The 13,559-nt window shown below is 43.3% G+C and overlaps 1 protein-coding gene across 2 annotated transcripts in view; it reads right to left on the reverse strand.

Annotated features, from left to right (window-relative positions):
* Positions 1-13,559, reverse strand: part of Ttn (titin) — a 270,353-nt gene that overhangs the window by 76,472 nt on the left and 180,322 nt on the right. For both annotated transcript variants that reach the window (XM_013345840.2, XM_013345841.1), the window contains 25 exons: positions 12,898-13,045; positions 12,561-12,738; positions 11,587-11,708; positions 11,210-11,497; positions 10,813-11,109; positions 10,512-10,698; positions 9,936-10,051; positions 9,548-9,847; positions 9,105-9,404; positions 8,906-9,011; positions 8,613-8,809; positions 8,218-8,523; positions 7,844-8,122; positions 6,973-7,272; positions 6,561-6,863; positions 6,097-6,459; positions 5,481-5,783; positions 5,056-5,355; positions 4,662-4,958; positions 4,278-4,562; positions 3,882-4,175; positions 2,178-2,477; positions 1,774-2,082; positions 1,483-1,673; positions 643-1,072 (listed from right to left, as the gene is read on the reverse strand). In XM_013345840.2, the coding sequence (XP_013201294.1) occupies positions 643-1,072; positions 1,483-1,673; positions 1,774-2,082; positions 2,178-2,477; positions 3,882-4,175; positions 4,278-4,562; positions 4,662-4,958; positions 5,056-5,355; positions 5,481-5,783; positions 6,097-6,459; positions 6,561-6,863; positions 6,973-7,272; positions 7,844-8,122; positions 8,218-8,523; positions 8,613-8,809; positions 8,906-9,011; positions 9,105-9,404; positions 9,548-9,847; positions 9,936-10,051; positions 10,512-10,698; positions 10,813-11,109; positions 11,210-11,497; positions 11,587-11,708; positions 12,561-12,738; positions 12,898-13,045 (6,499 nt within the window). The remainder of the gene's footprint in view (positions 1-642; positions 1,073-1,482; positions 1,674-1,773; positions 2,083-2,177; positions 2,478-3,881; positions 4,176-4,277; positions 4,563-4,661; positions 4,959-5,055; positions 5,356-5,480; positions 5,784-6,096; positions 6,460-6,560; positions 6,864-6,972; positions 7,273-7,843; positions 8,123-8,217; positions 8,524-8,612; positions 8,810-8,905; positions 9,012-9,104; positions 9,405-9,547; positions 9,848-9,935; positions 10,052-10,511; positions 10,699-10,812; positions 11,110-11,209; positions 11,498-11,586; positions 11,709-12,560; positions 12,739-12,897; positions 13,046-13,559) is intronic.

Here is a 13,559-nt window from a genome sequence, read left to right on the forward strand (position 1 = left end):
TGCTACCTAGTCGGCATGGTGTGTCACCCCTCCCCCTCCTTGCGTATAGGGTGAACCCTTGAACAGTCCATGCACCAAAATAATTTGCTGTATGAACACGAATGAACCTTATTATATATTTGTCCTCTATAGCATGGAGGTATATTAAATCTTTAATTGAAAATGTTGGAGTTTTTCTTTAAAGAATATAGCCAGGTATTATTGAGAAAATGCGCCGAGTCAGGAAAATTACTATATTTTCAGGCCTGAGCTGATCTGCCCATATATGATCCAATGAGATTTTTCATTATTCGACCTCAGCTATTCTGCCTGAGAATTTGATGTCTTTGTTCAACAAATAGTTAATATTTTACTTTTTTTATTGAATTCTTCCAAGAGGGTCTGTTTAGCGGAGGGAAGGATATCCACAGTAACTAATGAGATGGAGCTTAGAACCCATACCTTTTAGTCCATTTCTGTATCACTTGGTTAAAAAAAAATACTAACTATAACCCAAGATTTTAAAAGCTAAAACTATGTATATGCACATATATGTACTTACTTCACTATGACTGGTTCTAATAAAAATGTGAGAAATTTAAGAGTAAGCTACTTAGTAACTTTACCCATTAGAAACGAGTCCTAGAAGTAAAATATACTTACATATGGGATCTCCTGCGATGGCTGGGTCTGACGGTTCACTGGGAGGGCCGATTCCTGCAGCGTTGATTGCCATGGCTCTAAATTGATATTTCACCCCTTCAATCAACCGTGGAACATTGAATTCTATGCCCTTCAGGCCAACTTTGGTTATTGGTGCTCGGCTAACACGTGACCAGTAGCTACCGCCTTCTTCTCTCTTCTCTAGCCAGTAGCCAGTAATTGGAGAACCTCCGTTGTCCAAAGGAGGGGTCCAGCTCACGAGCATAGACCCTTTGGTGCGCTCTAAGACTTTGGGCTTTCCAGGAGGTCCCGGGAGGCGATAGGGGTCTTGAATGGTGACTTTGTCTGATTTACATTCATCGCTGATTCCATATTTATTCACTGCCCTCACTCGGAACTCGTACTGACCGTTGGGGATGAGCTTCCAGATCTAGAAACGTGGGTGAATAAGGGAGTCAGAACAAATCTGCTTGGACTGCTGTCTGACTTATTTCAAAGCTCAATTTGTTTGAAGATGGATCACCACGAGAAGTAAACACACAGGATGAAATCGTAGGAAAGAGAGAGGAAAAGAGCAACCCTTTAAAAAGAAGACCTCAATCTTTATAGTTTCCAGAGGATTTGAGGAAGAGAGTAGTAAGCAGTATTTGCTGAGTGGCCGTATGTGCATAATAATAAGAGTGCCAAACTCACAAATAGTTTCTGCTTGTGTGAAATTTTGAGTTTAATTGTTAAATTATAAAGTTACCTTAAACTGCTATCAAATCATAAAGTTATATTAAAAGTGGTATCAAGTCGGAGCTATGTCCTATGAACGTGCATCAATTTGGAAGCACTTACCCCGTATCTTCTCTCCACAGCAGTGTTAGTGACTTCTTCCCACTCAGACTTCTTCCTGCTGGCATCGCGCTTGTCAATGACGTAATGGGTAATTTCACTGCCGCCGTTGTCTAGAGGGGCATCCCATGTCAGATAGCAAGACTCAGCTTTAATGTCAGTAACAGCGAGGTTTCTGGGTGGAGATGGACGATCTGGAAAAGAACCGTAGTGGGGACTGAGAAGCCGTTCTTGAACAGGAGGTAGCTTTCTTTCCCACACAGGAGGCAAATGTGGGATGATATATACGCTTACCATATACTTCCACATGAACGTTGCGGAATACGGAGCCAAGACGATTGGAAGCGGTGATTGTGTAAGTGCCCTTGTCCTCTCGGACGGCTTTGGGGATGCTCAGCTCAGTCTTGGCCTCGCTTCGGGATACTTCTTCTTTGGTTATTTTAAGCTCATCCGTGGGTTTCTCAATCACCTTTTCGTTCTTGGACCACTCAATCTTAGGCATGGGGAGTCCCGTCACATCGGCGGGGATGTTAACCGGCTCTCCTGCCTTAACCTTGATAGTGTCTCCTCGAACAGCCAGGCGCAACTTAATAGCTGGAGGAACTGCAGAGAGAAGTCAAGAGTGCAGAAGTCTTAAAACTGTGTCCCAAGTCACCATCAAGCACAGTAGTGGCACCGGAGATGAGACCCATACATACCTTCATCGTCTTGGATGACCACGTTAAGAGGCAGGGATGGTTCGCTTTCACCAACGCCATTGACGGCTTTCACTCGGAACTCGTACATCTGGTGCTCATCAAGATTGTCAACCACAAATGACGTGGTTGGGCAGAGTCTCTTGTTAACTCTCTCAAAGTCAGGTTTGTCATGGCGGCGTTTTTCAATGATGTACCCTTGGATGGGACTGCCGCCATCGCTGCGGGGCTCTTTCCAGTCAAGCGTGATGGTGGATTTTGTCCTCTCTGTGTACGTGAGCCTCTCCGGAGATGTTGGAGGACCTGAAAGCAGAAGCCATTGAAAGTATGAGTATGAGGCAAGTGTTTACATAAGGAATGATATGTCACCTCTGTTTGTGTGAAAAATAGATTAAATGGCATTTTCAGAATCCTTTTCCAAACATACCAGTCACAGTGACAGCCATTCTCACTAACAGCAGATTTCTTCTTAGTGAATATCTCATCAGAATCACTAATTGAAAATAAGTCAAGGGTATGTATGTATGTGTTTTGTATTTAGTATTTTAGATTGTATGCCTGGGACACTGACAGATTGTCTCAGTCTACCAACCTAGGAAAATAGGTGTGTGATGTTCTGCTTTGAATGCCAGCAGAAAGCATCGTGGTTTTTTTTTCTCTTGTGGCCAAACAGTTGACATGGTTACTGACCACCCTTTGAGTTATATTGCTTCAAAGGAAAGGTCATTTATGAAATACATCAAAGGTTTTGTGTCCTTAAGAATAGGTATAAGTAGAGCAATCCCATTCTAGCTGACTGTTACTGCAGAGGGAATCCAGTTCTATCTATCCTGAGGCCTCTGGCATACCCTGAAACTCATGGACTTTATGGGGTGATTGAAACGGTGGTGTGTGCTGTAATTCTCTTTTTCCAGATGCCAGAGTGGAAGAGAACCTCCTGTTTCTGGAGGAGTGGATTTTCTTTTAAGAGGGCCATAAAGGTGTATTACTAAGTGTGTAGAATTTTAGTGTTTCATTTTAGTTTCTGGGGGACTTCCTCTGGTTTTCTATTCTTTGAGGGCTCTTTCTGATTGGGGGTCTCCCTACCCTTCCAGTATGAAGACTTCTTAGCAGTGTAGTAAATAAAACTCAATCATTTATTTTATGACAACTACCTGCCTCATAATTTTCTTTTTAGAAAAGCAGAGAATTCTGTGTAACCACCAATTCACTTTACTTGTTTGTTTTTAGACATGGTTTCTCTGTGTAGCCTTGGCTATCCTGGGACTTGCTCTGTAGACTAGACTAGCCTTGAACTCACAGAGATCTGCCTGCCTCTACCTCTTGAGTGCTGGGATTAAAGGCGTGTGTTACCATGCCTGGCCAGACTGTTGTATTTAGAGATCCTCTACTATATTGGTAATATTGAATGCTTCTAAATTATTTGAACTACTTGTAGGTTATTATGAAGACTTTGTAGATCCAAAGTTTTTGGCACAGAAAAAGCCACATCTTTCATATACATAAAGCAAAAACACATGGAGATTTAGCAAATATGGTATCTTAAAAATTGCTAATAGATATTTGATTTTCTTTTATTATCCTCTAGCTAATCTCTAAGATCTTGAGACTGTTGGGTGTTTGATACAGTAAGTCTCAGCAAATACTTGACTTATCTATAAACAGAATAGCATTTATTTGGTAAACACAGTGAAAATCTTTTCTTACCCAGCGGATCAACTGCAAGAATTGGTCCTATTTCAACAGGAGGCCCACAGCCAAACTTGTTCTTGGCAATGACACGGAACTTGTATTCCTGTCCCTCTATGAGACCTGTGATGTCACACTTGGATCTCTCCGTCTCAATGGGCTGTCTCCACGTGTGCATCTTGGCATCTTTCCTTTCAATTATAAACCCTGTGATTTCACTTCCTCCGTCATCTGCTGGATCCGACCAATTCAGCAGACACATCTTTCTGTTTGTTACAACAGGTTTTAGGTCAAGAACTGGGCCAGGGACATCTGGGAAAAACAGTAACAAACAATAAAACAAACAAACAAATCAGTGTCGTAAGATCACATGCCATGGGAAAATCCTATGAAAATCCTCTAGATGTCCCTTACCGAACACTTCAACCCGGACTGCTGCGAATTTGGAACCACAGCTGTTTGTTGCTGTGATCACATATCTGCCATGGTCTTTTCTCAAAGCATCCTTGATAATGAGCTCAGATTTGGTTCCGACATTCTCTATGACAACACGCTCTTTATCCAGCTCCCCTTCTTCGATGGTCCATACTCTTGTGGGCACAGGCCGGCCAGTCACCACCGCTGGGATTCTGAGAGTCTTCCCAGCCATGATCTGTATGCCTCCCTTTACAGAAACATCCAGTTCCACAGTTGGAGGCTCTGTTGAGGAAGAACGGCCATATGTTAGTGCAAGGAGCAAGAAAATGTAGCCCCATGTTGGGAAACATCCAATCCCTCCCCACGAAAACTTTAAAGTACCTTGTGGTTCAGCCACGGTAACAGGTTCTGTTTCCCCAGGTGGCCCTTCACCGGCTGCATTGACAGCGCTCACTCGAAGTTTGTAGTCTGCGCCCTCTCGAATTTCTTTGACGGTGAACTGGCGGACTTTGATCATCTTCTCTGTGCAGCGTGACCACTCGTTAGTGCCAACCAACTGCTTATCGACAAAGTAGCCAATAATCTCCCCACCACCGTTGAAAGCTGGGGGTTCCCACTCCAGCTCAATGGTCGTAGAGCTCGTATCTGCAACTCTTGGGATGGGTGGCCCAGGCGGAGCTAGGATGAAGGCAGAAGACACAGGTCAAGTTCACCGCTGGTTTCCAAACGTGGGCTAGACTACTCTCCTACGCTCTCGTCTTAAGAAGGTACTTACAGATGGGGTCACGAGCTGTTTTGGGGTCCGAAGGCGGGCTGAACTTTCCAGGCCCAGCAGCATTTTCGGCACAGACTCGGAAGACGTAGGTGAGTCCTTCTAATAAGCCATCTACCTTGGTCTTCAGAGAACTGAGAAGGGTTTTGTTGACACGAGACCAGTGTGTGCTGTTGACCTCACGTTTTTCAAGCCAGTAACCCAAGATGGGGCTGCCGTTATCCTTTGGCTCATTCCATTTTACTAGCATGCTGTTGCTGGTGACATCTTCCACAATGGGCTTATCTGGCGCATCAGGAGGTTCTGAGGAAAAAATATATTTGAATTGTATATATAATATGATATAAAATCAATTTTACACAACCATGATGATGTAAACAGGGAAGCATATGGTGGAAGGCCAACTTAAGATGCTAAAAGAACCTTACCAAATGGATCTTTGGCCAAAAGTGGCTTGGAGACACATGGTGGCCCAGGTCCCAACCTATTTTCAGCTCTTACACGGAAGAGGTACTCTTTTCCTTCAATCAGTTTTGTTACTGAATATTTGCAGTGTCTGAGTGTTGAAGTGATAACAATCCATTCGGAGTCAGGTTTGGTCTTGTCTTTCTTTTCCAAGGTATAGTTAATGATCTCACTGCCACCATCATCGAGGGGTGGTTCCCATTTACAGAGGACAGAGTTCTTCCTAATATCCTCAAATACAAAGTTGATTGGCGGTCCTGGTGTATCTAATATATCAAAGGAGATGGGTGATTAAAATTTTGTATAGAACCGGCTGCTGTAGAAAACATGTTAGTATGGTCTTTGGGTACAACTTCTAGTTTTCCCATATCCTTCTATCTTTATATTACATTAGCTAACAAAGAACAAGGTCAGTTGATTTTTTTTTCAATAGTGTCTGCTTAGGTGATAAAATGCAAATGAGAACCATTTGCTGAAGTTGTTTCTTTTAAAGGGTCCCCAAACTACTTATTTTTAAGTCTTGCTAGAACTCTTAGGTAGATTTTCTTTCTCCATTGTGAAGTAGTTTTAACTACTTACCTAACACAACAACAGTGCAAGGTGCTTTGGCAACACCATGATCGTTCTCAACTTTGATCATGTACTGGCCGTGATCTGGTCTCAGAGAGTCACGGATGCGCAGCTGAGATTCTCCTTGTTTGCTGTTATTGATGCTCAAACGCTCTGTCAGAGGCAGGAAGAACGGCTCCTCTTCTTCAGCCTCACCCTTCTTCCTCCTAACTGGGGGTGCTGCCCGCTTCTTAATTTCCTCCGGTACAATGACATTTTCATCCTTTATCCATGTGATTGTTGGGTAGGGTGAGCCAGAAATGGTCGCATCAAGTGCTATTTCATCACCCCGTTTAACTTCCAGGCTTGTTTTGAGGATGACTTTTGGGGCATCTGTAATGATTAAAAGTCAGAATTGCCTTTAATTCTCAACCAAGCATGAACCCCATTTGTTTTACAATGAGAAAGCAGCACCCCCAATAAATAAAACATACCAATAGGATCTACAGCTTTGGTTGGGGGCGTGGCCCGAGAAGGTTCGCCAATACCAGCAGCGTTCTCTGCTCGCACACGGAATTGGTACTCTTTCCCCTCCTCAAGTCCTTTGGCTGTATAGGTCAGGACAGGTACCAGATGCTCATTGCATCTCCTCCATCTGTCTTCACCCTTAGCAATCTTTTCTATGATGTAACCCATTATCTTGCTTCCTCCATCATACAAGGGTGGCTTCCATGTGATAGTCATTGCCTTAGCTGTAGGATTATGAACCTCAACATCCACAGGTGGATCAGGCGGTTCTGGCGAACAAAGAAAAATACCTATTACTATCGGAGAAACCAATTAATGCAAAGACAGTAATTCTCGGATATTCTGTCTTAGCTATCAAATGTCTATGTTCGAACTTACGTTTTGGATCTTGAGCGATGACGGGATTCTTGAGTTCAATATATTCACCTCCACCAATCTTGTTGACTGCTTTTACCCGGAAAAAGTATTCACCATTTGGTATGAGATCCTTTACGGTCCAAGACAGTTTGTTCTCACCAGACATGACTGGTATGTATGTCCTCCTCCCAGCCTCTCTACGCTCCAGGACATAATGAAGAATTGGGCTTCCACCATCATATTCTGGAGGCTCCCATGTTAACTTGCAAGAACTCTTGGTTATGTCACTTGCTTTAATATCTTTGCATGGACCAGGTAGACCTGTTACATATAAAATTGATAATTACTATCATAAGCTTGAAAAATTAGCATTTGAATAGTGAACTGTATCTGATTTGGAATATATTTTTGAGTGGGGTAATCTTTTCTGTGCTACCGTCCCTCAGAACACAAGACATTTAGCATCTTTGTTCCCCATCTGTTACTAATCAGAAACATCAATCCTTGAGTATTTATGTTAAGCAAAATTGCTCCATTAATATCCAACTAAAACCAGGGATGGTAGTAAAGGACAGAAAAATATTATTCCTGAAGGAGAAAACTATAGAAAGCTGAATTTATATAATTCAGAAAGAAATATTGATCACTGAAATATTCTTTAGGTGTGCTAGATAGTTTACTTAAATTAGTATTTCATATGCGAATAAATTAATCAGAGCCTAATTATTAATCTAATCTCTTCAAAACTGCTTTTCAAATGAAAACACTTAAGGGAGTGTTCAGGGTCCAAATGCCAGCTCTTGAAGCTATTTGTACAGACTGTTGCAAAGCTAGCTACTATAACTTCTGGAACAGATGCTGAATGCCCGGAATTTCATTACAGAATTGTTACCTATGACTTTGACATTGATTGAAGCAGTTGCTGAGCCAAGCTTATTCTCTAGGGTGATGGTGTAAACTCCGGCATCTGCATGGACACTCTTGGGAACCTCCAGGAGTGCAGAGATGTGGTCACTCTTCATTGTTAATCTGTCGCTGGCTTTCACCTCTTTGCCGTCTTTATGCCAGCTCACAGTTGGAACTGGGACAGCTCTGAAGGGCACAGGGATGCTTAACTTTTCACCTTCGATAACAACGATGTCATGAGTCTCTAGATCAATTGTTGGTTTGCCTACAAAACATCAAGGGGTAGGGGAAAATACGTTAAAATGCAATGATCAGGAAAAAAGACTATATTATCAGCTATAAAACACATCTAATTCTTACAGTCTGGGTCTTTGGCAACCACGTTCTCAGAGATTTCAGATGGCTCACTGACACCAACAGCATTGACGGCTCTCACTCTCAGGACATATTCCTTGTCAGGAACAATTCCCTCTTCAACTTTGAACTTCAAATCTTTTACTGGGCGAGAGTTAACTCGCATCCATTTCTCGGTGCCCACCGGACACATTTCAACATGGTAGCCTATGATAGGACTGCCACCATTTTTCTCTGGAGGTTTCCAAGCGATGGCAATGTGTTTCCTCCCAGCGTCAGTCACATGCAGATCAAGAGGAGGTGAGGGAGGACCTGGGAAGACAGCAGCAAAGCATTGACACCCCAGTCTCGCCACCAGGCCCTACACAATCTCCTCTGAATGATTGGCATGACTGACTTACTTGTCGGATCTTCAATTGACAGGATTTCTGTGGGCTCACTTGGGTGACCAACTCCTGCCTCATTTTCAGCCCGAACTTGAAACTGGACTTCTGTGCCTTCGATGACATCAGTTACTCTGAAGTTACAGTCGGGGCCTGAGGTCTTCCCAGCTTTTACCCAACGGGTGCCTAATTTTTCCTTCTTCTCAATGATGTATCTGTTGGAACAAAACATTTCACTTAGCACTCAGAAAAGCGGAAGTTTGTCCCGGATGTCCGTGCTTAACTCTTTTTAAGTGGAATGGAAGCTCTACCTCTGGATCGGTCTTCCACCGTCGTTTTTAGGTGGTTCCCACTTGAGGTCAACATGTCGCTTAGTCACGTCAACCACTGTCAGGGCATAGGGTGGTCCCGGGGTGGCTGTTGGCAAAATAACCAATGGTTAGAAAAACCCGAGAGAAGACGTATTACTCGCTACAAATGCTGCTGCAAAGGCTGAGTTACGGTGCATACTGAAGGTGTCTTTGGCCAGGACGGAGTCTCCGATTTCTGTGTAGTCGCTTTGCCCGATGGCGTTTTCTGCAGCCACGCGGAACACATACAGAGAGCCCTCTGTCAGGGGGGTTACTGTGCACTTGGTCTCCTTGACCGTGGTGTCCACTGTTTGCCAGCCTTTCCGCCTCACGTCTCTCTTTTCCACGATGTAGTTGGTGATGGGTGACCCTCCGTCTTTCTCAGGAACTGTCCATTTTAGGTCAGCTGAATTTTTTGTGATATTAATCACTTCGAGCCAACGAGGTGGTGATGGAGGATCTGAAGAAAAGAGAAAAAAAGTCCCATGTAAGTCTTTACCAAACGTTCTCATGGTGTCAAGGAAACAATAAGGCAAGGTGGGAATAATAGTGAGGTTTAAAATCTCCCTTAGATGTAGTTTTCAGATCGTAAGAGTGACTTACAGAGTTTCTCCCGGCAAAGCACAGGGTCGCTTGGGTCACTGGGCTCACTCTCTCCAGCCTTGTTCACGGCTCTCACTCGGAACGAGTATTCCTGCCCTTCCATCAGGCCTGTGAGCAAATGCTCAGTGGTGGGGACGCCCTCAGCCACTCTGACCCAGTCGTCTGTTCCAGTCTTCAGCATCTCAATGACGTAAGACTCAATCTTTGCCCCTCCATCGTGTTCTGGCTTGGTCCAGTTCAATACCAATGATGTTTTGCCTATGTCCTTTACAGTTGGTTTTCCAGGAGGCCATGGAGGATCTGCAAGCCAATTTCAACATTATTTGTTTTGTCTAAAGGAAGTTAATATATGCCTCAAAATAACCACAGAAAATCATATAAATAATACCTATGGGATCCTTTATTAAGATTGGTTCGGTTGATCTACTTGGCTTTCCAGGTCCAGCCAAATTTTCAGCCAGCACACGGAATCTGTACTTTTTCTTATTGGTGAGACCTTTCACTCTGGAGCAGGGACAAGATAACATCATGGTAAGAAGTGTGTACTATACATAGAAGAGGCTAACTTGTTTAAACAGTGAGAATCAATTTGTAAATTTAACTGAATATACTTCCACATAAATTTAAAATCGTTTCTAACTGCACTGTCACATTCTTTATATTAAGCCACATATATTACTCAAATTCTATAATATTATACAAATTATAATATCTTCAGTTATGCTAATATATTGGAAGACCAAATGCTTAGAAATGCCTAGAAGGTTACTATTATAGAGATAGCAGATATGTGCTATTAGATGGTATCCATGTAATTTAAAAACCATGTGCCAACAGGCAACAGAAGTAAAAGTGATGAAAATCTCTTGATTTGTAATCCCATGTGATCAAAGGGAATCGTGGTGTGCCAACAACTGAGTGCGGGGCTAACTTAAAGCATGACCGACAGGTGGGGCGGGCTCACCTGTAGGTTGTGTCCTTCACTGGCATCTTATTGCATCGGACCCATTTGTCAGTGTCAGGGTCTAATCTTTCCACCCAGTATCCGGTGATGGGGCTGCCACCATCGTCATCTGGCTCACACCACGTGAGGGTCACTGCATCTTTAGTGATGTCGGAAGGTTCCAGGCGAGTTGGCGGTCCAGGTGGATCTATAGACGGCATAGTGACAGAAAAAAGTCACGATCTGCACCCAATACCTACGTGCACGATTGATATAACCCATCCCTTTTTCTTCTCTTTAGTTAGCAGATTGAGCATCTCACCAAACTGATATTTGGCGACTATTGGAGCAGCCTGCACTGGCTCGCCAACGCCGTACATGTTCTCTGCCGCAACTCTGAAGATGTACTCTTTGTTGGGTGTCAGTTTGGTCGCCTTGAAGTGTGTGTCCTTCACAGTCGAGGAGAGCTTGTGCCACACATCGCTGTCCGTCGCCTTCCTCTCCACGACATAGTTCGTGATCTTAGATCCACCATCATCTCTTGGCGGGTTCCACGTCAGAAGACAAGACTCATTGGTTACCTCTGTGATGTCGAAAGCAGCTGGTGGTCCGGGTTTATCTGTGGATGGCATCACACGGGAAAAAAAAAATGTTATAAACTGTTTTGTTCAAGTAGCCATGGCAAACTTAATCCTTTTAAAAAGAAGAGTCTCCCTTACCCAAGACATTCACTTCCACCACTGCGGTGGCCCGGCCGCAGACGTTCACAGCTTCTATGATGTACGTGCCCGTGTCACTTCTCTTACTGTCTGTGATTGTCACCGTGGATTTCTTAGGAACGTTTTCGATGGTGATTCTTTGGTCTGGCTTCAGAAGGGTATCCGCCTTTGTCCAGGTTATTTTAGGTTCAGGCTTTCCAGTCACAGTGGCCGGAAGCTCAATCTTTGTGCCGGCTTTTACCGTGAGGCCAGCGAGGAGTTTCACATCAAGGAAGATCTCAGGAGCCTCTGAATTGGAAAAGATTATTCACACTGTTAGCGAGTTCAAGCTGACAGGGTCAGAACCCTGACTGATAAGACAAGAAAATGATAAATACCCTGTGTGTCCACCGCCTGAATTTCTTCTGTGGGTTTGCTTGGCTTGCTAGCACCTAGCCTGTTCAAGGCTTTCACGCGGTAGGCATACCATTTGCCTTCCTCGAGGCCTGTCACTTCCATTCTGTCAGAACACAAATAGGGGCGTTATGGTCACGGAGATAATCTATTACACTTAGAGTTACGTAGTATAGTTATTTCTCTAGAATTCATACCACTAACATAGTACCAGTTTTTAGATGGAATATCTGGACTGTGGGGAGTGGAGGAAGCAATGAATGTGTCAGGAATGGATGCAATGCTGATGAAGTGTGCTGTTGACGTGAGCACAGCCATGTCCTCAGACTCATGGAAATGGCAAAGCCTTCCTCTGGTCTAAGTACCAATGTTGACAAACCTTTGACCTTTAGGTAAGACTAGTATATACAAAGTATCAACCACAGCTTCTTCCTCCTGAATCTCCTCTACCCAGACCTCCCACTGAGACTGTCTAGACTAGTGTATACAAAGTATCAACCACAGCTTCTTCCTCCTGAATCTCCCCTACCCAGACCTCCCACGGAGGCTGTCTACAGCCTCCTCTTTGGGCTGTACATAATACACCTGCTGAGTTTGCTGGTAGCATAGGAGGTATCCTCCATTATCGTGGTCACCCTCCCCCAAAAAACACACACTAGACCACAGTTTTTCCTGTATATATCTGCTATGTCTTCCATTTCTTCATTCCTGTATTGCCCCGGTCAGGTTCCTGGGACCAGGCTATTCTTGACGTGTGACTGGACTTTTCAGTATCATAACTAATGAAACCTTGAATGCTATCTATGCTCAGCTGAACTTTGTGAAATCGGATATAGGTATACTAGAAAGATTCTTAGGAAAAAAAAAATGAACATTTAATGTCTCCCAGGCAAAATCCATTCTAGTGGGTAGGAGTCGGAATTACTCATGTATCCAGTTTAAAAAAACAAACACCTACTTTGTGTCTGCAACAGGCTCGCCACAGGCAACCCATTTGTCAGAACCACGGGGGCATTTTTCAACTATATATCCTTTGATGCGCGAGCCACCGTCATTTTTAGGAGGATCCCATGTGAGGAAGATGCTCTTGGCAGTCCTGTCTCTCCACTTGACATTCTCAGGTGGGTCAGGTACCGCTGGAACATTTATGGAGGGCGTTAATCATAGACAGGCTGCTCTCCAGTTATTGCCATGCTACCAACCCATGCCGTCCCTCCAAACTTCAACCCCGGCACTAAAGCCAAAATTTGGTAACACAGACCCTGCATGAACCCATGAGGCATGCATGCACTTACTTGCAGGAGCAGACATATTTACAGGCTCATCAGTATATGCAGGTTCTCCAGGGCCACACTTGTTTCGAGCACAGACTTTGAATAGATATTCCTTTCCTTGAACAAGATCAGGAACTGTGAATTCTAGATCTGTCACGAAGTCCATAACCTGGGACAAAGAAACAGTTAATTGATTATCTTCCCCAAGTATTTCCTTAAGTCAAAAGACTTTTTTTTTTAAAAAAAATCATGAATACAAAAACCCACTATTAATTTTTTAAGACTGGGACTTTCTATGTAGCCCAGGCTACCCTGGAATCTATTACTGTTTAGTTCTGGTTGGCTCTAAATCCACAGTCCTGCCTCAGTTTCTATAAGCATGTGCCACTACACCCTGCTTACTCTAAAGTTGTTTTGCATGAAAGCTTAGTGTTATTCTCATACTATTTTTGTATTAGGAAAAAACAGCAAGCTGTGTTTATAATAATAATTGGCCTTAAATACAATGAGAAATAGATTCCTAGTTTATGTGCATTAAAAAGATGGTAGTTTGTTTATTAGAAATTTAATTTTAAATGAGAGTATAATGGGCTGGGAGCAAACTCATTGATGTAGTTGCTGTTTAGCATGTGAATCTAAGTTTTATTTCTAGTACTGCAAAATGTGTGTGTGCACGCGCACAT

This window comes from Microtus ochrogaster, chromosome 4, assembly GCF_000317375.1.
Source record: "Microtus ochrogaster isolate Prairie Vole_2 chromosome 4, MicOch1.0, whole genome shotgun sequence".
Taxonomy (NCBI): Eukaryota; Metazoa; Chordata; class Mammalia; order Rodentia; family Cricetidae; genus Microtus; species Microtus ochrogaster.